The sequence below is a fragment of the Hemibagrus wyckioides genome, linkage group LG11 (genome assembly GCF_019097595.1).
Source record: "Hemibagrus wyckioides isolate EC202008001 linkage group LG11, SWU_Hwy_1.0, whole genome shotgun sequence".
In the NCBI taxonomy this organism is placed as follows: Eukaryota; Metazoa; Chordata; class Actinopteri; order Siluriformes; family Bagridae; genus Hemibagrus; species Hemibagrus wyckioides.
Window position 1 is genome coordinate 26,539,381 of NC_080720.1, and position 26,928 is coordinate 26,566,308.

Sequence of the window (26,928 nt, forward strand, 5' to 3'; positions counted from 1 at the left end):
ATAACAAATAATATTGGGAATCATATATTACAGTGGAGACTGTAGTTGATGATTGTATAAAACACAATATTGGAACAGGGTCTGAAGTGTGCTTTTTTTGTGGAACCTGAGGCAGTATAGAGGGTGGCTTCACAGAGTGAATAGTGAAACTGACTATTCTCAGAGGACAGGAAGGCGGACAAAATATGTAAATATGTGGAGGCACCCTGTCTTGCGTTGAATGGAAAAGGTTAGAGCCTATAAAAAAGAATGAATATTGTTGCTAGTACAGAAATTATGCAGATTTATTATACTCCAGTCACTTACTAAAGGTTACCTTGAACTGTTTGTTTAGGTGTTGTGGGTGTGCTGCGTGGAGCGCCCTCTGCTGGAACAAACAAGTTCAACATGTTCCCACTGCACAGGACTGAGCAGGAGATTATTCTGGAGGTTAATTTCAAAATAAAATCTAAAGTTAAAAAAAGATTGTCACGGGCGTGAATTACGTTCATTTATTATTGCCATCTTTAAAAAAAAAAAAAGCACATGCTGTCTGTGTGTCTGAGATTAATGTATACAATTCCACCCAAAAGCCAGAAGACATAGAGTAAGGATGTAAGGGAAGGGAAGGAACAGAAGGCCAGCATGTAGGCGGTGGATACGAGGGAGGGGGGGGGGCAAGAAAAGGTAAAATAGAAATTTTGTAAAGAGAGTTAAAATCCCACCAACTGCTACTAATGGGCCCTCGAGTAAGGCCCTTAACCCTTAACTGCTCAGCTGTATAAATGAGATAAATGTAAATCACTATGGATAAGGTTGTCTGCTAAATGCCATACATGTAATGTAATGTACTTGCAAAGGAAAGAAAGAAAGAAAGAAAGAAAGAAAGAAAGAAAGAAAGAAAGAAAGAAAGAAAGAAAGAAAAAGAAAGAAACTGGGGAAAGGTGTGAAAAGTTGAGAAAGATGGAAAATGGTGAGAACGACAAAGAGAAAGAAAATTAGAGGGGGAAAAGGCAGGTGAATTGAAAGGGGAGGGGATTTTAGCTGATCTCTGAGGCATGGTGCCAGTTTACTTTTTTTTCTGACGTACTGAACCCAGACTCGGCGAAAGCGCGTGCGTCGCGTACACTGTCACGCGCACGCCCTCACACAGACCTGTCTGTCACTCAGCAGTGTTGAGCGGCCGCGCGCGAGGCAGCAGCAGCGGTAGGAGTAGCAGCAGCAGTAAAAAGCAGCACCAGGAGTAACATCAGTAGGTTTTTATTGGGAAAGTGAACGCGCAAACCGGGCGAAACTGGAGCAGACCGCGAGAAACCCTCCTAACCTGCCGTGGGGCGCAGCGGCCGCGCAGCCGCCCGTGTGGACTGATGTGCTGGCGGAAATGTCACGGCACATCTACATCCGCAACAAGATCGGCGAGGGCATCCAGGCGCCCATATTCCAGGTGAAACCCGTGAGCGCGCTGCACACGCCTCCTGTTCTCAAGCTCAAAAGTGCAGTTGAGTCGATTTTACTTATGATCTAGCTTAATGCATTCATACAGCTTACGTATAGTGTAAATGTAGGTTTTCTTTCTTTCTTTTTTTTCTTAATCATTCTCATTAGAAATTAGGATTCACAGTGAATGTCCTCAGGTTGCATGCACACATGAGTTAATACACTTTGCACTCTTGCTTTCTTACCTCATACTGCAAACTTTATACTTTTTTTTATAACAGTTGTTAACACACGTTGCATTTTTCCCCCCTGTAATTTTGTTGATATTACATTACATTGTGTTTATTATTCCATCAGTGTTGAGTCAACTCTTCATTTGCAGCCACCTGGACACACAAACACACACGCAAACAAACACAAATGCTGCTGTGTTATGAATTCAAAGCTGTGGGTGTTTATTTAACCAACACTGAGTGAGTTTCCTGTGCAACACATTTCACAAAGGAATCTTGATGCCTGCTTTGTGCATCCTCCACTTTATATAGACTGAGATCGCACACGATTACTGACCACAGGAGGAGCATCCTATTTGGTGGCGTTAGTGAAAACGAGCACAGTGACCCACTTTGACTTGGCCCTGTTTAACAAAACTCGGAGAAAAATGATCAGCTGCTGTCTCGGCTCACATTCCCTGGTGACTTGCGAAAATGGATCAAATGAGGACTTCCTAATTAACCTAGCCCACAGAGGATGCTATTCATGGCCATGTTGCTTTAGCTGGAGGGTCAGACTGGCAAAGATGTGTGGTGTAAAGTTAAACAGGAAATGTGTTGAATATTTAATGACAAATTGTGCCAAGTGATATGTGGGTGCACTTTTATTAAATCACATATCATGCAAGGTAATGGTTTTAATGTCAGGGCTTGAATAGTTCAAGAGATCTTCAGAGGTTGTTTTCTTTCTTTTTTTTAAATAAATGTGATTGTGTTAATGGGTAAAAGTATTCTGGTGGGCCAAAATGGCTGGTTTTGAGTAGAGTTTTGTGATGATTTCTGTAAACAAATAACACATCAGCTTCATCACAGATTCTGTACATATGTAACTGGATGCAGTTTAAGGTACACAGTTTACAGTAGGGCCAAGAATTTAAGGATATCATAACATGCATTATGGACCCTACCTGCATTTGCTAAAGTATACATTAATGCAATACTACAAAGCAAACATTTTACACATTGGAAAATCATCTACATTTGTTTAGTATAAGAAGAAGCATCATTAGTTCATTAAGTCAGTATTAATTCAAGTAAAAGTGCATGATTATTTATGTACTGCTATTGTAAATCGTTATCCATTTATTGAAAGTATGAAAGTAAACGTGCTAGAAGTATTCACAAAAGAAATGCCTCAAATCATTGATTTTTGCAGGCTAAATTGGAGCCTTTTACACCAAGTACATTATCTAAGGTTAAAAACAACATCTGTATTTGTAATCTCTCAACTATCCAGCTAGAGTTATGGAAATACAAACAGGCTGAATGCTCATAGCTAGCTAGCATTTGAAAGATTAAACATTCGCTAAATCTGACTAGCAAGTTTTTTTATTCTTTATCCCTCAAATGCCTAGCTAGCATGATACCTCACAGTATAAAAAAATATACAGTAACTCAATGTTAGCAGTACCTGTTACAATACAAACTGCATTAATTAATAGTAAGATGTGTAGAATGTCTCATTTGTTAGCACTGTTAGTCATTTAGATTCGTTGAAGCTTTCTAACGTCACTGTACTTTAGATATATATGGGTTTAGAGAAAAGTCGTGAAGTAGAAAGTAGATATTTTCTCTTGAAATGTTGTACAGGTGAAATACAAACTTTGTTACTTCCCACCTCCTGCCATTAACTAATGCATTCATGCTATTAGATGAGTATAAGAAGCACTGACAGCTTGTCATGATATTAGACTGGAGGTTTAAAATCTGATATCTGATACATATCGATAGCTTAACATTGAAACTATAGAAAGTAGAACATTTTGCTTTTTTCTCCCCAAAATTATTCATTTCAGGAAATGTACATGTGACTGGAAGACTGTGAGTTTAATCACCAAATCCCAGAATTAGCACAGTGCCACTGCTGGGCTCTTGGCCCTGCTCAGCTTTAGGCTTGGATTGTATGTAGCCTTGCTTGTAAGCTGCTCTGGAAATAAATGTGGACCAAATCAAGAACTGTAAATCTGAGCATGAATTACAGGGGCTGCAGATGGCATGGGTGGGGAAAAAAGGAAAAGAAAAGAGAAAAAGTGGCAAAGGGCAGTGAGAGTGGTTCAGTCTCTTGCGTAACAACTCTCTTTTCTATGTGAAGCAAAAGATGCTTTGTTTATCTGCACGTCTGTTCATTTCAAAATATGTAGTGTCTTATGGATGTAGCCTGCTGAGTGTAACTGATACAGTATACTGACTATGACATGTGATATATCAGATGTCAAGTGTTTGTGTTTTCCTTTGTGTTTCTGAAACTTTATTACCATTAAAAGCTCTTTGCATAGAAACCTTTGAAACTGTAAAAATGTCTGTAAGAAAAGCCATCTATAAATAATGGCACGTTATTTTTACATAGGTATTTGTCATTTTTAATAAACTACAGTGATGTGTTTTCAAGTGCATTTTTACTTTGCATTACTTTTCTGAATACGTAAACCATCATCTTTTCATAGTTTCTTCATTCACACTTTGTTCTTATCTGTTCATCCTTTCTAAATATAGAATGCGCTTCAGTTGTTAAATCATGCTGAGTTGCTCTTCACTGCCCTCGCAGGTGAACAGAGGAACATACTCGAGACGGAGTCGGCTTAAACGCTCCGATGGCAGCACCACCTCCACCAGCTTCATCCTCAGACAGGTGAGCTCCTCTCGTTTCTTCATTAGCAAGCCGTCTACATAAAATAATTTATAGGTTTATTATGGATGATGATGAATATTAAGAACACTTTCCAAAAAATTTCTGTTACCAGAATCAGATTCAGAAATCTGTTTATTCACCAAACATTAGTACAGAAATATCAACATGCCACCCTGTACATGTCAGTATAAGTATGTGTATTAGTTAATGTATTAATTAACACGTAGAAGTTAAACTAAATCAAATCTGCTCGGTAAGAAAGAATGTGAATTCAGCTAATTGGGATGAAAAATACTAACTCAAATGGAGAGCAAATCTAGGGGACATTTCACTCAGGTCTAATCACCTGATATGACTCTCACCGATGGTCTAGAAAGAAGTCAGCCCCAGCGTCACTTCATAGTACCATTCTGTGTATTGTTCTTGCAATCTTTGGTGGTGCTGTTGCACTTGGTTCCACAAACATCCAAAAAATCTATGTGCCATTAATGTGGGTTTAAGAACACTAACACATTAAGAATGTGTGTGAATTTTATTTTATTTTATTTTATTTTATTTTATTTTATTTTATTTTATTTTATTTTATTTTATTTTATTTTATTTTATTTTATTTTATTTATTTTCCTACAGTTCTCACAATGATTCTGTCAACATGTTTCTATGATGATTCCTTTTCAGGATATTTCCCATTGTTGTATTATCTATGCCCAACCCTCACGTAATGCCTCAAATTGATAATCCCTCTTTTCTCAGCTTCAGAATGGCTTGCTTTTTTCCAATAGACAGCTCTCTAGTCTTCATCTTGGATTATCCTTTTTAACGCAGGTGAAAGCCAGGCCTCAAACCAAGGGCAGATTTTCACAGCGATTAATTATTTAAGCAATCAATAGAACAGGGCACACCTTGGCAATAAGAGATATCTTTCAGTCACATGTTCCAGTATTTTTGATTATTTAAACAGTGGTTGGGTTTAAAGGAAAGGTGCCATATTTGTAGTTTTCAAACACATAAAGATGTAAATATCAGGAAATTACAGCTGACCTTACAGCTCTACATCTTTTGACCTCAAGCTCAAATGTCTTCTGTGTCTTTGTATGTATTTATTGTCTATATTCATGTATATAACTATTTAAATATAAATTATACCTTGTTCTTTATTATTTTACAATCAAATGTAAGATGAGCAAATTAGACAAATTCTGCTCAAATCTAGTGCAAATATTCTCATTTATTTATGTTTGTTTATTTATTTACTTATTTCTTTATTCTAATAATAGAACAATCCTTTTTATTCATCAGTGATAGCCCAGGTTGTGTTGCGTGAGATTTAATCTGAGGTCAGTGCAGTGTAACAGAGCAGACTACACAGCGCAAATGAGGCTTATTACTGTACATTGAAACCACATCAGAGAATATCTACCGCTCCACAGCCAAGGAGAATATGCGTCATCACCTGCTTGGCCAATCAGGATTGAGCTAACCAAGTGTGTCATCAGTCTCAGATTGAGGAAGGGTTCTCTCTTTCTCTCTCTCTCTCTCTCTCTCTCTCTCGTTTCTCTCTTTCTCTATCTGTCCCCCTCTCTCTCTGTCTATCTGTCTCTCTGTCTCTTGGTGCGAGGAGCCATACGCGAGTGTATGTGCATGTATGCGTGTGTGTACTGAGGGATAATGAAATGCAAGCATCGTGCAGCCTCTGGGGAGCTTCTCCCAGCCTGAGGATGTGAGAGAATCGGAGGTTGAACGAGGGATCTTCTACGAGCTGCAGGCCAAGCCTTCTGTACAGGCCTGCCTTCTTTCCCTCTCTCTATTTCTCTCTATCTCTGTCTGTCTCTGTCTATCTCTATCTCTACCTTTCTGTCTTTCTCCATTCCATTTTCCGATAGGCATCTCTTGCTTTTTTTTCTCCTCATCCTTCTTCTAGTGAGCGAGGGGATCGTCATCCCCCTCATCAACCCTTTTTTTTGTGGTGGTGGTGTTGGTGGCTCCCTCCTCCTCCCCCACCTCTCCATCTCCACCTCCTCCCCTCTCTGTCTTTTTTTTTTCTTCTGTTCTTGAAGAGGATCTCTCTGGAATAGCAAACCTCCATGTATGACAATTTGTACCTGCATGGATTTGAAGACTCGGAGGCGGTGAGTGTGAGCATTTCTGTTTTCCTTTCATTCTGTCCTTCCTGATTGAGATTTTTTCTTTTTTTTGGTTACAGTTTATGTGTGTATTCTGACTGCTGCTGCTGCTGCTCTTGTATGTGTGCGACAAGCACTGGCTCAGCTGTGCTGCACACACACAGGCCCTGGGAGATTCACTTTAACGCGATATTATGCAGCCAGCCGATTTCTGGGTTGTACATGTTGAGTGGAGTATATGTGTGTTTGTATGTATATATATATATATATATATATATATATATATATATATATACAATGTGTGTGTGTGTCTATGTGTGTATGAGATCATACATTATCACATTATCAGCACACATTTACATTCAACTCTAGTTTTATTTTTTAGCACATTGAAAAACACTAACACATCTTATTTCTCTATAATGCAATGATTTGCATACTTCTTTTTAATCCAGAGCTTGCCTTATATATATCATGACTGAAGCTCTGGCTATGTGAAAGCTGCATTCACCGTGGCTGTGTTAAAGGGCCAGCATCCTGTTCCCGGGCTCGACTGGCCAGGTGATGATGTGTAGAGTGAAATGAGTCACATGGTTTACGTGGCCTGCTTGCACACCTGCTATAGAGCAAGCAGACAGAAAAAGCTAACGTGTGTGTCAGCGAGCACTACGTGAGTTCCTGCTCGTGTGTCATGTGGTGTGATGTAACATTCCTTGCGTGTTGTCACGATGAGAGATATTTTGGACAGTGGTGCACGAAGATTCTGTTTTTGCATCCAAAATGTGTCCAAATTCATATCCAAATATGTGTGGGTGTGGATTCACATGTATAGAAGGTGTTTATGGTCTAAGACCAGAATGACAGTGATATACTGTGATACACATGGAATGTAGGTGTAAGATATTTTCATTATTACAAAATATTAGCATTCAGTTTATTAAAGGAATCATTTACTTTGTCTGAACAAAGAATTTCAACATGTTTTATCTATAGTGAAAGTCTAAGCGCTGTTGTTGAAGCAGTGGTAGATGTCAGTGGTTAAAATACAGAGATAATGAATTTCAGGTTGTGGATGTAAGGCCCAGGACTATTTGAGAATCTCCAAACAGCTCCACAAGTCTACAAACAGCTTGAATAAATTTTATCAATAAAGTGATAAAATTCTAAATTGTATTTGGGTGTCAGCAAACATTTATGCCCTTATCAGCGGTTGACAAATTATATTTTTAAATAGTCCACCAGGCAAATAAAAGCTCATTCCTGTGTTTTGGAGGCTCAGCTATCTAATTGAGACTATGAGTTGCTAGCTGATTTAATGTTATAATGTATGCTCAGCTGCCTCGCTAGTTAAAGGGATAGAAGGGATACAGAAAGATTTTTGAAAATCTTTAAAAGCCTGAACATGACATCTGCTGGTCCTGAGCACATAGGCTTCTGATTTGTCCACAGCTGATTAAATTGTTTTGTCAAAGACGTTCATAAATTAAAATCTATATGTATATAGCCTTTTTAGAGATGCGTTTATTTTTCAGATGAAAGAATCTGTGGTTATGCATTACTAGAAATGGCTAATTTCTCTTCTTTTCTTCCTAAATGGCATCAATTTTGAACCAAATTTGAAAAAGGAAATCCTCTTTTACTGGGTTCTACACAGAACCCTTAAATGTTCCCTCAGAAGGACTAGCCAAAGACATCTTTAGAATGCTAGATGAAACCTTTTTTTTTCCCAAGAGCAAAGCTCAAAGAAGCTTTATTTTCTTTCTTAATGAGCCATGGAAAGCAGAAATTAAAGGAATTACTTGACAGTATTGCTCCAGTGTTGACAAGTTACTTAACTACACAAGAATAGATTTGGGAGGACAAATTACTTTAATATTTATTCGTAGAGTGTAATAGTTTTGAATTTTAACTATATAGTCATCGTCTCAGTATCTATAACTGAGTCTGAAATCTTAGTGGTGAAATGGTTATTCGAATCTCAGATGTAAACAGAGGCATGTGTCAGATTTATGAGTTTGAATCTCAATTTTTCTTGAGCTATATCTACTCTAGGGCACAGTATTAATCACCGTGATTGCCAGATGAGAGACTAATGTTAATTTCCATTTACTTTCCAGACATGAGACATCTTCGGGGATGCTGTAATATCTTAAAACGTCTTCAAAATGATTTTGGCTGTGTCCATAGCAATGGGTAATTTGGGAAGAGGTTTTAGATTATTGCTAGTAAATCAGACAGTCTTTAATTAAATGGTAGTATAACCTTGGGAGATGAGTAAATTGTTGCTAAAATTAAGCGAAGTGTGAAATTGTGGACAGTGAGTACTTGGTTATTATTCTAGCAGGGGGTTCTCGACTGATTGGACATATGATGGAGTGTATCATACATACACATCATTTTTTAATGAGTCACAGAGGAGTTTGTTTAGAAGACCAAGGGGGCACTGACCAGACCATAGGGCGTAACTCTATATGCATAGTAACTTGAAGCTGTGATAAGAACATTTACAGCACAAGCTGTATGTCTTGTGCAGATCACATTTAGTGATCACACTTTTTATAGCACTGAGGGGTAATGAATATCTGTACCTCTTCATTTAACTTATATAAACAATGCAGGATCTGTTTCCTCTATTCTTGGTGTGAGTTTAAGGGATGAATGTAGCCCAGTGCCTCCTTTATATAATCTGTCATAAGGTATTCTTCTTTATTAGTCTCTGGGCTCTTTTCTTTGCAATGTATGACATAAAAGAAAAAGGCATACATCATGACGATAAAAGCTCCGGCTTAAAATTTATTATTATTTTTTGTTTTGAGATAGAGACGTTATGAACAATGGGTTTACAATGGGTAACTTAGTGAAAAGGAAGGAGAAGGACTATGTGTAGAGAAGCCCTGTGTACATAATTAGGGATATACTGTCCATCACTCTTTTTTTATATAGCTTGAGGGCTCACCCTTTAGAGCACTGATGAGCGCAGGGATGAGAGGGACTTTGAGTTGTTCACACAGCTCTACATGCATAAAGGTACCGGCATCCCTGGAATCTCCAAGTACTGAAAAGTAATAGGATTTTCAGCACCAAAACAAACAAACTAGTAAAGTGGTAAAGAGGGTGCAAGATCTTTTCTAAACCTCTGGCCTCTAAAGAATTGATCCAAATAATGATGATGATGATCATGATGATCATGATGATCATGATGATCATGATCATGACACATGAACAGGTATCAATTGACCCACAGGATAACTGAAAGAGTAGTGAGAAGAGCACATAAACATTCTATTAAGAATACTCTTAATAGAATACTCTCAAACTCACTCTTACACTCCTAGAGAATCGGCAAGACTTTGGCAAGACTTTTATATGTGAAATGGGGACAAGAAGAGAAATTTGAGGTCAGAGGATTTACTAGAGCTCATAAAAGTGAGACCTCTGTTGGCAGGGAGGGGTAATGCCCTGATTTGGTGTTGCAGCTTTAATTTTATAGTAAAGTTAATAGCAGCAATTTTGGGGGGATTGAATGCCTTTGCTTTGCTTTGCTTTAAGAGTCAGCGGTCTAGAATTTATTGTTAACACCATCCCAGAATCCTCAAGGAAAAATCAACAAATCTATGTGTTGAAATACATGTAGCACTTGAGGTAAAATTTTAAAACTTTTCAACATTATTGAGTCAACAACTGCCCTTAGACTTCCATTATAAAGTAATCTGATTTTCTTGGGTATATTTTTCAACCTCACAGGGAAATGTGTTCAATTACTGTCTGTGGTAACTACATGCGCTAGAGATGCTGCAGACAAAGATTAGGTTGAGAAATACTGAAATATTCCTTTAGTCTTCATTATAATAGTCTCATACTGTGCCCACTATAACTATTTTGGAGACAAAAACATATCTTCCATGTGGATCCCACATTTTGTCTTCCACATCTACAGTAATATAGTGACAAATGATTTAATTGCTCTAAAAATCACATTATTAATTAAGTAATCAGATTTGCAATGTTTTCAGCATAACAATAGAAGGTTCGGGAAGATTAAACCTTATGTGGGAGGCACAAGAACATCATTATTAATTACATTTCAAGTCTGTAAAATGCACCAACTGACCCCAAGATGTGATTTTGCAGCAAAAACACTGTTATCTCATTGAAATCAAGGATGAAGGACATTCATTCGAATCCCAGTTTTTCGCCAGAATCATCACTTCTGGGGGTGAAAGATAAGCATGCATGTGCAGTTCTCATTTCCCGAATCAGGCGTTTTGTGATTGGACTTGCCGTACTCAATTGGGTCCCTGCTGAAGTAAGCCTGAGCTGAGCGCCTGCTGCTGCAATGGAGGAAAAAGTGCTTTGACATGGCTGGTGTGTTGGAGTGTATGGGGATTTTTTTTTTAGCCGACTGCAAGGTTTTTTCTTAGGTGATATTGACCCAACTGCTCATTTCACTGACTTGAGCTAATGTCTTTTCCAGTTGGATTTTCACAACAAAACTCCTTTACCCAGAGTTCATACTAATCCACAACTTGTGCGCTTGCTCAGAGCATCTCCTTCATTATCTTAGTGAGCCAGAATGATCAGGATACAGTCGATGTTGGAGGTTTGATTGAGATCTATTCCAGCTGCGTCTTTCCTTCTCGGATCATGGCGATGGAACTTTCTCAAGACCTAATGGAGATCCCAGATGAAAACGTACAGATTTTGTATTGTGAGGTCTTTCATGGTCCTGAGAAGGTACTGCATGTGTTGGCTTAGACAGTGGTAGGCTTGTGGAGATTCCTTGCAGGAATAATATAATGTTATTACATGTAGCACTATCTATTTATTGCACCGAATCTGTGCACTCAAGAGTTAGTTATGTGAACAAGAGTTAATGAAGTCAACTTAAAACGTCCTCTTAATAATGGAGAGCTAAGAATACGCAGAGAAAAAAGGAAGTGTATCTGTATATGAATATGAGTCATCGTTTTCTTTGCTTTTTATTAATGGGATTAAAAGGTTGCGAGTGGAAAAACATATGAGGTGGCATAATAGTCAACATTTATTTCGATATATGATGCCATTTGTTATGCTTTCTGTGGCTAAGCAGCCTGTAAAAAAGCAGAAGATATTAAAATGACTAAGTCATAAGGTTGGGGAATTATATTTCAATATGCAATTGTGTTTTATTTTTGTTTTGTTTCATTTTGTTGTTTTTGTTTGTGATTTGTTTTCCTTGCTAGTTTAATTTTCTCTGCTTTTACAGGTTTTTTGCTCATTCCTCTTTCAGGACCCTTGAGGAGCTTAAGTTTTGATGTAGTCCACTTCAGAGATTGGGATTTTTATGATGAGTAGTGTGGAGGAACCTATTTTACTTTGATCTGTCTTTGTTTGCAGTAACATTGGTTTACCAAAACACACTGTACCATCTCTCAAAAGAGCACAGATTCTAGTTTTTTTCATGTTTGTGTAAGTAGTGCACTGTTGCCTTTCTTTCCAGGGCTCAGCTGATTCCTACACTAGCAGGCCGTCCGATTCGGATGTGTCTTTGGAGGAGGAGAGGCAGGATGTGGGGAGCCAGGGCCGGCAAGAACGAGAGCAACAGGCCGCCATACAGCTGGAGAGGGCAAAGGTCACTCTACAGTGTTACTTTATCATAATCTACTTTCTGTCTTCACATTGTCTTTGTTTCATCCTGCCAGTAATGCTCACTTACATTTCAACAAAGTGTATGACACACAGTTAAATGTCACAGCGATACCTAGATGTAGTGCTGGATCTGACATACGGTTAACGTAAATGTGTTTATGATTATGGTTGTTCAGCTTTGTGCTTTATTTTATTATGTAACTGCTGTCGTTAAGTTATCTATCTGTGATGTTACAGGCCAAAGCGGTGGCCTTCGCCGTGAAGACTAATGTCAGTTATTGTGGAGCGCTGGATGAAGATGTGCCTGTGCCAGGAACAGCCATTTCATTTGATGCTAAGGACTTCCTGCATATCAAAGAGGTACGGTGACCTCATTAGTCACAATGATGATGATTGCAACCAATAGAAATCTTTTAGAGAGAGAGAGAGAGAGAGAAACCTAAAACCTGTCTGAAAAATATCAGCTTGTTAGGAACATTCTGGGTTTTTTTTTCTTCTTACAACCACTGGTGGTGCTGTTGCACTTGGTTTCACAACATTCCATAAGTTTGAGTTATAATCTGATGAAACCTAGAAATAAAGTGGTGACTTTCTCTCATTGAAAAACAAGGTGGCTTGCTAGCTTCTTTTCCTAGCCTCCTCTGTCTATAAATAGCTGCATCTATGGTGGCTGGTGAATGTTTTAGACTGTAACCACAGATCTGTACAGCAAGAATAAAAAACATTATTTAATCAGATATCAGTGGGGCATCCAGTTCACTTCCAAGTGTCGGGAAATTGGGAATTTGAATTGCAACAATACGATAATGAGAGAAGAGAGAAATTTGCTGTGTCCACTGAGTGGGTGGGAAATTGCAGTTGACCAAAAGGGATGGAAAAATAGAAAAAAATCTTTAAAATAATACAAATGAATGAAATAAAAAGTAAAAGGGTATCAATTCAGAATTTTAGTGTGCTCTGCTGACTTGCCATGACAAGTGAATATCCTGGTTTTAAAGGCCAGTACCATTCAAGTAAAACTAAACATAATAGAGGGCATAATGTACATTGATGTAGGCTATATTAACAGAAAGATATATTAACTGTGAGCTTGATTCATATCGGTGAACCCATCCAGGCATGTTATTTCTGAATTCCCTAATTCTGTTCTACTGCGAAAATGTAATAACTTCTGGTGTTGTAATATAAACACACTTAAATGATGGGAACCTTCTTAATGATATTTTCCCATGAGTCTTTTATTCTAGTCAACCTCTGATGTTGTAACAGCTAATGTATAAAGTTTACTGTTTTTTAAAGTAAAAACAGATTAACAAAAAGAAAATACTTGCCCCAACACGTCCTTTCTTTGTTCTCTTAATCCGCTAAACTGCAGAAGTTCAATAATGACTGGTGGATCGGGCGGCTGGTGAAAGAGGGCTGTGAGATCGGCTTCATCCCCAGCCCTCTGAAGCTGGAAAACATCCGAGCCCAGCTGGAGCAGAAGAAGAGCCGTGTTCAAGGGTAAGTGCTGGGACGGCATTCGAGACTTAGATTAGAGCATTTGGTTTTCCAATAAACTGTATGGATTTTTCGTTTTTGTGCAGAAATTAAATTTTTAGTAAAAATAAAAATAATAATAATAATAACTACATTGTTACTGAATTTTGTGGATTTTTCTGTAATGTGCTTTACTAATTTTCATGAAGCTGCAAATTTAAACATTTTTGTGCACTTAAGAAAACATTTTCATGGTGAACTTGAAGTGTTTGGTTCGGTTTCTGAAAGGATTATTTTTTCTTAACTGCATTCTGTTCCCAGAAAATCAAATGCTCTACATAGATATAGAAATATCTAGAATGTATAGGTAGAAATACTGTGATATATAGAAAATATGGAATTTCATATTCTGTAGGTGGTTTATACTATGCAGAAGAACAATTTGAATTTATTTAGCATAAAAATGTTTTTGATTCTAAACACATTGTCATATCTCACTGATTTTGTCAGAAATTGTTTGTCTGTCAGGCTTAAGCATTACCATGTTTGGCAAATCAATATTGAATCAAATCACCTGGAAATTTCCACACTATCTCTGTGACCTTTGTTGTAAATGTACTTGTTTTGTCCTAAATATGTCCCAAATTATCTGTTGTTGCATTTCATAAACATATAGACTTCTAATCTTTATCCCAATATAAAGTAACATCCTTTATAATGCCTACAAATAATTTCTTACAACAGTTCACAAATTCTATCTTTAGAGTAGTTTGAATAAGATTAGTTTTATCGTTATTATTTTTGTTTTAGTTTAAAGATTTCATAGAATAGAACGAACATTTTATAATTCATTTAAATATTCACAGTTTTATAATATTATAATATGATAAGCTCTGAGCATTATAGCTGTAATAGTTATAATAATAAGCAATGATTGATGTTATATTAACATATTAGCCTATAGATATAGTTTATATAGAGTAGCCCATTGTTGTGTATAAAGAGGCACCCTAATACTGTGCTCTCTGTGTCTCTGTTTGTTCGCTCATCTCTTTAGTAAGTCCAGCGGAAGCTCCTCCTCCAGTTTGGGGGATGTGATGTCATCAGGTGAGCCTGTGGTCTGGGGGGGAGGGGCTTTGAAAGATTGGGGGGGGTCACAGGAATCACCACGAAAAAAAAACAGTGGGTGATTTTACTTCATCACTGTCCTGCATAAGGCTAAAGAAAGAACAAGCAGCTTCTTGTGAACGTTGGGCAGCGAATTATAATGTTCTGACCGGACGCATTAATTTTAGAAATCTTTTTCAGCTGGGGCCAGAACAAATATTCTGAATTCCTTTTTCTTTTTCTCTTTGCAGGCAAGCAGAAACAGAAAGTGGTAAGTGTACAGCACGGGCACAGACATCTCAAGCTGCACAATTATTCGAAGCTTAAAAGTTGATCTAAGCTGATATTCAAATTCACTCAGTTCATTAGTTAATTAGGTTATTTATCCCATAAACTAAGTGCATTGTTTCAGTAGCCTGAGACAGAACAATAAATGGAATGAACTACAGCAAAAGAAGCAATCAGCAAAAAGCAGTAACCCATAAAAGTAGTAAACACAAGAAAGTTTTATTTAAAAAATTAATCAATAATAATGTGGTATGATGTGGCCTAAAGCAAAGAGGAGTTACTGTTCATCTTCCAAGTTGAACATATTTGATTGACATCCCAAAGTGTATTATTCGTCTTCTAGCACACTTGCGCTATGTTCACACATACAGCAACACACAGCGACAAAGTGACCGGAGATCATTCAATTTCAATGACAGCTGGCGACTTCTGGTGACATAAGCGACAACAGACTTTGGCGACTAGATGTCAGCGTGTTCGCTGATGTGACCAAGTCAAGAAAAGTTTAACTTTATGTAAATATGGAGCTACATGGTGAAGCAATTACCAATGAGAGTGAAGACAGTAAAACGCACATGATCCGTGACAGAACACACACTGCTTCTCATTTATCACGTCACACACTGCTTCTCATTTATCACGTATGATCTGAATCTTATACATTAGTGAATTTTATATACAATCACCACTAAAATGTTTCATTTTAGCAGCAAGAAAATTTATTGTTAAATGGAATGCTAGTTGCAGCATCTTCTGAGAAACATTATTACCATGGCAACCAGTAGTTAAAACCTACTGACGAGTTCATAGTACAACTACTGACGACTTGCACCGATAAATCACTGTATATGTGAACGTAGCTTAACGTAATTTATACTTCTTAACTGTTTATAGTTGCATCTGAAGTTGCAGAACGTCCACAAAAAGTTCTTGTTATTATAACACTATACATCATTCTCTCCCATTCTCACCTTTTCCCTACTAATTAAGTTAAAAAGAAACAGACAGCTTGCCATATTACAGAGAAACCGCAATGCCCTCCATCACAGAGACTTTCCTATGTCAGTAAACTTAAAGCTTCCAGTTTTACCTCTGGCGGTTACAAAACAACACCACTCGAGACTCCTTCCAAAAATGCAAAATAAACATCTCTTTACAGAAAACATAGCCATATCATCAATACCACAGATCCTACAAGTGGTTTTATACATGATAATGTATTAGGATGAACATATTAATATAAACTTTGCAGCTGTTACTATTATCAGTGCTGCTTTAATAGGAAATGGATCAACAGGTCCTGACCAATCAGAATAGAGAATAATGATTATTGACACATTGACCTGAAAGTAATGTCAAGTCTCTTGCTCTTTACAGACTGAGCATGTGCCTCCCTATGATGTGGTGCCCTCCATGAGGCCTGTGGTTCTGGTTGGTCCGTCCTTGAAAGGATATGAGGTATTCATTTTAAAATTTCATTGCTTAAATCATACTGAGGGTGACTTGGTGCCTCACACCTCCAGGGTTGGGTGGTTTGCTTCCTGCCTTCACTCTGTGTTTGTAGTTTGAATGTTCCCACCATGTTTTAGAGGTTTCCTGCAGGTACTCAAGTTTCTTTCCCAGTCTGAAGACAGGCATTGTAGGCTGATTGGCATCTCTAAATTGTCTGTAGTGTGTGAATATGTGTCTGTGATGGTTTTGGTGTCCTCTGCCCTGGGATAGGTTCTAGGTACCCCACGACCTTGATAAGCAGTTCAGAAAATGGATGGATAGATGGATTTAGACAAAGTGTGATCCCACAAAGTAAACAACCAATACAGTGTTATGCCATTTACTGTCATCTTATTTCAAATGTGTCATAGTAATTAGATAGCTTTATACTGAAACCAATAATATTAGTTTTGTGGTTAAACCATGATTTTTTATACCATTCCACAGTTTTAATTAAAATCTAAAAAAAAGATTAAAACAATCTAAACTTAATCGTAGCCCTTCATACAGCTACAAATAGGTCTTTCAATCTGCTAAAACACATTTAGCTGCATTTAATACTATATAGATGGATAAATATAGATACAGATAAGAGAAAATTTTTCCTCATTTTAAAATGACGAAATCCCAAAAGCTAAGCTTTTGTGATGGATACAATTAATATGTTTGTGTCTGCCCCTCTTTTGTGCTTTTATATACTCAAATGCAAAATAAAAATCAAATTTAGGGTAAATATATGGATACAACACAACCCGGATTTAGAAATAGATCCTGTGTGTCGGCTGCCTGGACTTTTCTAGGTTTTTCGGCCTATGTGTTGTTTTTGTATGCGTGTCTGTGTTTTGTAAGCTGCAGAAATCGCTAAATCTGGACTCCCCTCTCAGTCTACTTGCGTGGACAAAACAAAAAAGCACGCTCCTCCTCCTCCTCCGCTGCTCAGTTGCCATGGCAACAACCTTCCAGGATCCAAGAGACGTCAGCGGTTGGAAAGTAGAGCAAGGTTTGAAATTAGAAAACGAGGGTAAGACAGAGAGAGAGAGAGACAGAGACAGAGAGAGAGAGGGGAAAGAAGAAAAAAGCAATGGAAACTGGTTAATTTTGGTCAGCTCTGTCGAAATATCACAAACATGGCATCATTAATAAAAAACAAGGACTGAAACATACTGCTATAAATATACATTTATTTACGTTTATTTGCTTGGCAGATGAAAATATTTTAATGTACAGTTGATAAAGGAAAATGTGATACAAGTTTTACAGTTCTATATAAAGACCACCAGTTTACCAAATACGGTCAATTACACAGCACAGTAGTTACAGGGCTGTGTAATGTGTGTTCAAAATATGTGAAGCAGGACACACGTGCATGAACTCAATGTGGAGTTTATTTACCAGAAATTATAGTTACAGTCGACAGTGTGTGTCAAAGAAACAGCAAGCGGCATCAGAAAACGATAACCTGTTTCAGTAATGAGAAACAGGGTCAAAAGCCGGAAACACAAAACTAGTTGGGAAATAAGAGCATGGAAGAAATAAGAACCCAGTCATGCACAAATACATATAATGAGACTTTGTAATGATACAAAAACAGGAGGGTATAAATAGCTAAAGTAATTAGGACACCAAATGTGTAACGATAGATACAATCGCCTTGACATGCACATGACAAACGGAAGGGGTGGAGACACGATTGTGAAGTGAAAATATAGAGCATCTCACTACGAGCATGTGATAAAGCATTGTGCTCTGAGGGGACCGGTGACAGATCGGTTGCCATCTTACAGCTCCCTGGTTTGATCGTGAGCTCATTTTAACACGTGAAGTTTAATGCTACATGCTCTCTCCAAGTTGACGTGCATTTCCTCCGATTTGTCCAGACAGAAACATGCCATTAGGTGAACTTACTATGTGTAAAAAATTGCCCTTAGATCCAAATGAATATGTGAATGTGTGTGTATCATGCCCTGCGATGGACTGGCCTGGCATTCAGATGTCTCACACCCAGACTTCCATCACGATCCACCAAGACACTGACCAGTTACTGAAAATGAATGAATGATTGAAATGACATAAACACAATCATGCAGACTTATAGACACAAAGAAACTAATCTTAAAAACAAAGCATCAATGATGAACCCAGGACAATGACCTGCTTTTAAAAACGTAAAAATAATAACAAAAGAGAACACACCTATGCATATAGATACAGTACATGCACACATACACAGCGGGAGTGAGCTTAAAGCAATATTTGTGAATGTTATCTTTATATGTTTGCATTCATCTCTTACCTATATATATATATTGTGTGTGTGTGTGTGTGTGTGTAGGTGACTGATATGATGCAGAAGGCTCTCTTTGACTTCCTGAAGCACAGGTTTGATGGCAGGTGAGCAGAGAAGCTAAATTAAATGGATTTAATGACTTTTAGTATCTACACACATGGACAAAATTGCTGGTATACTTCCATTAAAACCCACAATGGTCCCTGAAATAACTTGAAACTGACAAAAGTAATAATAAATAAAAATTAACTAAAAATTGAAAAACTCAGACATTGACACTTTGAATTGTAGCTCAATTGAAGTATTTAAAAAACAAACTAATGAAACTGGTCTGGACAAAAATGATTGTACCCCTAGAAACGATTGAAAATAATTTGACCATAGGGACATGTTAAACTAGAGCGTGTCCTGTAATTAGCATCGCAGGTGTCTTTAAACTTGTAATCAGTCAGTCTGCCTATTTAAAGGGTGAAAAGTAGTCACTATGCTGTTTGGTATCTTGGTGTGCACTACACTGAATATGGACCATAGAAAGCTAAGGAGATTAGAAGGTAAATTATAGACAAGCATGTTAAAGGTAAAAGGTGTAAGACCATCTCAAAGCAGCTTGATGTTCCTGTGACTACTGCACACATTATTCAGAAGTTTAAAGTCCACGGGACTGTAGCCAACCTCCCTGGACATGGCCGCAAGAGGAAAACTGATTACAAATTGAAGAGACAGATAATACGAATGGTAAACAAAGAGCCCAGAACAACTTCCAAAGAGATTAGAGGTGAACACCAAGGTCAAGATACATCAGTGTCAGATCAGTCGTTGTTTGAGCCAAAGTGGACTTAATGGAGGATGACCGATGAGGACTCCACTGTTGAAACCAAATCATAACAAAAAAGAGACTGGAATTTGGCAAAATGCATATTGACAAGCCATAAAGCTTCTGGGAGAATGTCCTTCGGACAGATGAGACAAAACTCAAGCTTTTTGTCAAGTCACACCAGCTCTATATTCACAGAAATGAAGCATACAAAGAAAAGAACCTACATACTGTGAAACATGGTGAAGGCTCGGTTATGTTCTGGGGCTGCTTTGCTGCATCTGACACAGGGGGTCTTGAATCTATGCAAGGTACAATGAAGCATCAAGACTATCAAGGCATTCTGGAGTGAAAAGTGCTACCCAATGTCAGAAAGCTTGGTCTCAAGTCATGAGTCCTCCAACAGGATAATGACCCAAAACACACAGCTAAAAACACCCAAGAACAAAACATCGGACTATGACCTACTATGAGCCCTGATCTAAATCATACTGAACATCTGTAGAAAGAGCTGAAACATGCAGTCTGGAGAAAGCACCCTTTAAACCTGAGACAGCTGGAGTGGTTTGCTCACAAGGAGTGGGCCAAAATACCTGTTGACAGGTGGAGAAGTCTTATTGAGAGTTACAGAAATTGCTTGATTGCAGTGATTGCCTCAAAAGGTTGTGCAACAGAATATTAAGTTAAGGGTATCATCATTTTTATCCAGGCCAGTTTTATTTGTTTTTGTTTCTGTTGAACCACAATTCAAAAGCAATGTCTGAATTTCATTAGTAAATTTTCTGTCAATATTTATTTATTACTACTTTGTCAGTTTCAAGTTATTTCAGTGACCATTGTGGGTTTTTCATTCTTTAATACAATTTTGTCCACGTGTATACAAACTTCACTTACAAAAGTCTATATGATACAAAACCTAAATGCATATGTTGTTTGTTTGTACTGATTAGGATATCCATTACCCGTGTGACTGCTGACATCTCCCTGGCTAAGAGATCTGTGCTGAACAACCCGAGTAAGAGAGCCATCATCGAGCGCTCCAACACCAGATCCAGTCTCGGTAAGAATCTGATATTATTCAGTAATCTGAAAAATCTGTAAAAATATTAAACATCTGGAAAAAAACGTGTATTTTATATTATCCTGGCTAGTAATTTTTGTCTAATAGTAAGAGTTAGTAAATCTAATCTCTTAGAGAAATTTTGTATATTGTACCATTCCTAGTAACCTCATGTATGTATAGGCTGATCATGTCCATGCCTTTTTTCAGCAAACTCTGCCCCCATGTGCAGATATCCAAGTAGCATTATAATTCTGTCTGAATACCAGTGTGCAGAATTTCGATGTAACTCAGCCCTCAATTGCAGCCCTGTACATGTAGTCTATGTCAGATTACCTTAAAGGACGTTTATGATACTTGTCACTGTTTTGAGAAAAGAACAGAAAGTTGTTGAGACAGTTTTGAGGGCAAGATCTGCACTTAGACTGTAAGTGCATTTCAAAACAACTATTTTTTGCTTGTTTCTTAGTACACAGAAATGTGTCCAAATTATTGTCAAATTATTGAATTTAAGACTTCTTTAAGTATTTAAGTCTGTCTTAAATACTGTATATTAAATTATTGGCTTCATTATGTCACTTCATGACATACTATGAAACACTGAAAACCAAGGCTGCATGGTTGTATATGAATGGAAAATGTGGAGGAGTTTTCATACTGTGCCACTTTAGTCATAAGATTTTACACCTCATGTCATTTAGTGACACATTCATAATTTGTATTCAGATTTATGCATTGTGTCAGCATTCCCTTCCAAATCTTATATTTTCTCACTCATCTTTATGTGTAGCTGAAGTGCAGAGTGAGATTGAGCGTATCTTCGAGTTGGCACGCTCCCTGCAGCTGGTAGTGCTGGACGCAGACACCATCAACCACCCGGCTCAGCTGATGAAGACGTCACTAGCTCCCATTATCGTTCACGTCAAAGTGTCCTCACCGAAGGTACTCACAACTTGTAGGCTCTCTGTAAACATTTGTAGATTCAGGTGTCGTTCTACTGTGGTAGCAATAATAGATAGGCCATAAATAACTGAGTGGTGCAGCTATTTCTAAACCACGGATGTGCATGAGTGTGTGATGGATTTTTTTGGCTCTGCAGGTCCTCCAAAGACTGATTAAATCCAGAGGAAAATCTCAGAGTAAACATCTCAATGTGCAGCTGGTAGCAGCCGATAAATTGGCACAGTGTCCACCAGTAAGTCATTTCCTTCACAAACTCACTCTCTCTCTCTCTCTCTCTATCCATCACTCTCACACTCACACACAGAGTTGGAAAGAAAAATTCCATATTTTGGTAAATGAACAAGCAAACATAGTTGCAAAAAAAGCCCTAATGGAAATAATCTTAGAGTGCAAAACTCCTGCCTTCCAACCTCAATCACCCAATCATTTTTTCTGCTATTTTTACATTCTGCCACCAGACAACTGAATTATTTCTTATTTCCTTAATGATAATTGTAAGCATTTCTCAAACAACATACCAGCACAAAACAGTGATGTATTTTTTTCAGACTGCAACACAAGTGCAGTATTAATAAACAGAATATTAATGTCTGATCATATAGGGTGCAGGCTGATGTTTTTAGTGATGACATCCGTGCCATTTTATGTCATGTTTTTCTAAAAATGTGGGTTGAACAGAGTAAAAACTAACAGCTGGTTAGAAAATAGAACAAATCCAAACTAAATTTAACAATGTTAATAATCATACGTCTTTGATATAAATGTTCCAGTCATCTCTCAAGTTGATGGGGAAGAAACTAGAACCCTAAGTTTCACTGGCTCTTGTTGAGGCCAACTGTTGTTTTTTGATCACACAGTAGAGAAATGTATTTAAGGTGGTATTACAGTGTATAGTGCATGTTTTTTCACAAATTCAAAGCATGCCATTACATTCAAACAGAAATGAATAGACATTTTACCACACTGATGTTTCACATCCTCAATTGCAGGAGATGTTTGACATCATTCTGGATGAGAATCAGCTGGAAGATGCATGTGAGCACTTGGCTGAGTATCTGGAGGCGTACTGGAAAGCCACACACACCTCTAGCAGCACTCCACTCAATCCACTGCTGGGACGGAACCTCGGCCCCTCTGCCCTCGCCCCATACCCCTCCACCATCTCTGGCCTGCAGGTCAGAAGCCCCCCCCCATACACATACACATACACACCGCAGATTATACTGTTTTTCCTTTGTTCCGAGTTTAATATTTTAGTTTTTAATATACACCAATCAGGCATAACATTATGAGCAGTGACAGGTGAAGTAAATAACACTGATTATCTCCTCATCATGGCACCTGTTAGTGGGTGGGATATATTAGGCAGCAAGTGAACATTTTGTCCTCAAAGTTGATGTTAGAAGCAGGAAAAATGGACAAGAGTAAGGGTTTGAGCGAGTTTGACAAGGGCCAAGTTGTGATGGGCTAAGCGACTGGATCAGAGCATCTCCAAAACTGCAGCTTTTGTGGGGTGTTCCCGGTCTGCAGTGGTCAGTATCTATCAAAAGTGGACGAAGGAAGGAACAGTGGTGAACTGGTGACAGGGTCATGGACGGCCAAGGCTGGCCCGTGTGATCCGATCCAACAGACGAGCTACTGTTCTTCAAATTGCTAAAGAAGTTAATGCTGGTTCTGATAGAAAGGGGTCAGAATACACAGTGCATGACGGGTCAGGGCTGTTTTGGCAGCAAAATGGGGAACACCACAATATTAGGCAGGTGGTCATAATGTTATTCCTGGTCAGTGTATTTATTTCACCTTATAGTTGGGAACAGTTAGTTCCGGTCCACTTATTTCATTGTTGTTCAAAGAGTGCCTATATATTTCCTATAACAGCACCCTTAACTGACATTTCACTGTAAGTATCACTCCGCTTTTCTGTTTCTGTTTCTTGTTTCAGCAACTGTTGTATTAAAGCAATATTACACTCACATTCTTGCAGTTATTAGTGAATATCAACACATCTGCTGTAGACAATTCAGTATATTCAATAGAACTGAATAACACTCTGGCTTCTTCAATAGGTTTCAGTTATAATGCAGTGATGTTGAATGCTTGATTCTGATTGGTCAGACTTCTATAACTGCAATATGTCATCATTTCTACAGTATAAACATATATAGTATATTTTTAAAAACTTTTGTGGATGTTCCACCTCACTAAATATAAATATAAATGGATGAAACGTGTGATTGAGTTTCCTCTGTGTCTCAGAACCAGCAAGGCCAAAGGACGCGGCACGCCAACCACACCGGAGACCACTCCACAGCCAATGAGAGGCGCAACCTGATGACCCCAGATGAAAACTACCACAACGAGCGCCCTCACAAGGGCCGCGGCAACCGGAGCTCATCAGGTTCTCAGCAGGGCCGAGAGCACCATCACTACATGGACGAGCAGCAGGACCCTTACCAGGACAGCTACAAACCGCACCGCAACCGCAGCTCACCGGGCAGCTACAGCCAGGACTCACACCACCGGCTCTGAGCATCCCCTGCGCTTGAGTCCATTGTCATTTAACACTGCGTTTCTTTGGTATGCACTGAGATTTTTTTTTTTTTTTTGGTGGATGTCATAAATCCTCCTAAATCCCAGTCATCTGACTTGCATCTCCATCTGCACGAATGCCATGCTGAGATAAATGTGGATCGTCCAGACTTCCAGCACCATCCATGCGTTCTCTTCTCTTCTTTGTTTATACGTGTGTTCTGTTACTCTTACTAATGGCAAGATTTTCCCAGCCAAAAAAAAAAAAAACATCAAGATGTTCAAAAATATATCAAGTGATAGCCATGACAGAGACCAGAGAGTAAACAAAAGCCCACAGAACAGATCCACACTGTGTGCTTAATGCATGCTTCCGTCAGTGCTGGATGTTGCTGAGATGCATTGACTCGTCAGTCGGTACAGTCAGGTATAATATTGATGATATACCAACCCACTGCCAGTGATATTTTGTTATAATTACAGAGTGCAAAGAGAATTCTGCAAGACCAGGATCTTAGAGTCTTCCATAGCCTCTGGATCTAGTTATGACAAGAGGGATTTTTTTATACAGCCGAATAAAAGATAAAATACATTTTGCGCCTTTAAGACATTTTCATTTAGTACGAGAGAGTAACTTCTGTGAAAGTGCTGCCTTGTAGCTTCCAAGGTCTTGACGGCCCTCTCAGCATAGACCATTGTTTGCTAGGTAGAATAGCCGCTTAACCAAGAGATTGCACACCATATTTGCTGGTAAACCGTAGTGTTGCTCTGAGCTAGTTTACAATACATGTAGATGACATTGCTCTTTAGATTTCAATCATTTTTCTTTAGATATTAAGCATGAGCTGACCCAGGAATTGACCTACATTTGCAGGATATGTCTTCATCATAGGTGCTGAGTGTCAGGTAGAGAAAAAAAAAAAGGTGATACTCCCTCATGATTATGTGGGCACCACAGACTCAGTCTCCTGACTGAAGTTGTGGTTTGATACGCTTCAACAAATTCTCAGGCTCTTCAGGATCATATCACCATGATGTGCACTTGATCTCTGGAAGACAGACCGGATTTACAACACAGATATTATTATCTAAAGTTCTCTCTTCTACTTGAACGCGCCATGATGGAAAGGCTGATCTAACCCATGGATAATAAGCATGCATGTCAAGGAACTTGAACGTTCGAGAGCCTGGATTTTCTCTCATTGATTTATGCTAGTTTGTGCATTTCAAAAAAAAATATTTTAAAACAAGAAGAAGAAAAAAAACAAAAAACATTGCGACCGCAAGACGTAATCAAACACGTACATTCTGTATGCAGTTGTCTATGAGCATGCTTCTCTGTTAATACTATAATTGAGGATGAATGAAACAAACGGATCGAGATTCAATGCCCATAACTCACCATAACTGCACTGAAGAGTCATCTCCTGGTTTGCTGCTTGAGACAATCACACAGAACTCCTCTGTTCATCCGGAAACTTCTTCATCTCTTCCCAGCTCCATTCTGAGCTCCAACTTAACAAGGAAAAAAAAAAGATCCATACTTTTGCTTTTTGTTTTTACATATTTTCTTTCTTTTTTTGTGAATTTAATGAGGGAAATGCAAACTGCATGCACAATATATGATTTTAATTTCTAAAAACGGATTTAAAAGAAAAAAAGGTTTTATGGAAATAATAGTGTAAAAGAGAAATCTAGCAGTATTTAAGTTTTCTTTTACAAAAAAAAAAAAAATTAAAGAGGAAGAAAAAAAAATAAATGGCCATTTTGAAAATGTGTCAAGTTGTTTATTGGGGCAGAAAAATGGTGCGTTCATGTCGGAAAGATCGTATCTGCGAGTTGAAGGCACATTAACTCCACCACAAGGTCGTAATTACGAGTAGGAAACTCGGGATTTTCTTAAATTAATTATCGTAAATTCGTTAAACCTGAATGTTTACTCATATCATAAGCTAATTCCAAGCTTTTTCTTATTTACAGTAAAACAAACTTGTCTCAAAAAATACGATATCGTTCTACAATTGCAATATAATATGTGGCTTCATAAATTAATTAAACAATTTAAAAAGAAAAACACACCTTTATTCTTTGTTATTCTTTTTCTATAAATATAGCTTAAAAACATGCTGAATGTTTGTAGTTATATTAAAAGAAAATACACCTGCATTTTACTCTGCTCTGCACGTTGCACCTCACATCGTAATTACGACTTCCTCACCTCGGAAACACGAACTTCCCAGGAGCACTTGAACGCACAGAAATGGTGGGCTAGATCAGTGAAGCACCTTTGTTGCACCACTAGATGTCGCTCTAATGATATTGTTTAACAGTTAAAATGATTTTTTGAGTGAAAACAAATTTACATACACACACACATATATATATATATATATATATATATATATATATATATATATATATATATATATATATATATATATATATATATACTTCCTGTGTGTGTGTGTGTATGTGTGTGTGTAATCTGACTACTTAGTTTGAAACAAGGGTAAGTTTTTAGCATATGGTCATCTAATATATGTATATATATATATATATATATATATATATACATGTGTGTGTGTGTGTGAGTGTGTGTGTAAGAGAGAGAGAGGAGTAGGGAAAAAAAGTGAACCGGTGAATACTGGTGGTTTTTCGATTTCATCAAAACACACTGCGGACACACTACAAATGTAAATATGATCTGATCACAAGATGCACTTAATCCTGTTTCCCACCTGAGTTTGGAGAGAATGCCATTGTGATCCGTATCTCCCTAGACAAATGTTAATACCAAGTCAGAAGAGAGCCCCTGTGTTAACGGGATTGAGAGGATCCACCA

At 37.9% G+C, this 26,928-nt stretch overlaps 1 protein-coding gene across 3 annotated transcripts; it reads left to right on the plus strand.

Moving 5' to 3' along the window:
• Positions 1-1,147: 1,147 nt before the first annotated feature.
• Positions 1,148-26,085, plus strand: cacnb4b (calcium channel, voltage-dependent, beta 4b subunit). Of its 3 annotated transcripts, none has more exons than XM_058404242.1 (14): positions 1,148-1,477; positions 4,234-4,317; positions 11,920-12,051; positions 12,306-12,428; positions 13,444-13,571; positions 14,605-14,654; positions 14,906-14,925; positions 16,320-16,400; positions 18,766-18,824; positions 20,485-20,594; positions 21,385-21,536; positions 21,694-21,789; positions 22,547-22,732; positions 23,814-26,085. In XM_058404242.1, exons 1-14 carry the CDS (start codon positions 1,361-1,363, stop codon positions 24,084-24,086), a joined length of 1,611 nt encoding a protein of 536 aa, XP_058260225.1. In that variant the 5' UTR covers positions 1,148-1,360; the 3' UTR covers positions 24,087-26,085. The 3 variants fall into 3 exon arrangements, with proteins under 3 accessions (XP_058260225.1, XP_058260226.1, XP_058260227.1); XM_058404243.1 differs by having other exon boundaries at positions 1,149-1,423; positions 23,814-26,083; XM_058404244.1 differs by lacking the exons at positions 1,148-1,477; positions 4,234-4,317 and adding an exon at positions 5,815-6,446 and having other exon boundaries at positions 23,814-26,071.
• The last annotated feature ends 843 nt before the right edge of the window (positions 26,086-26,928 follow it).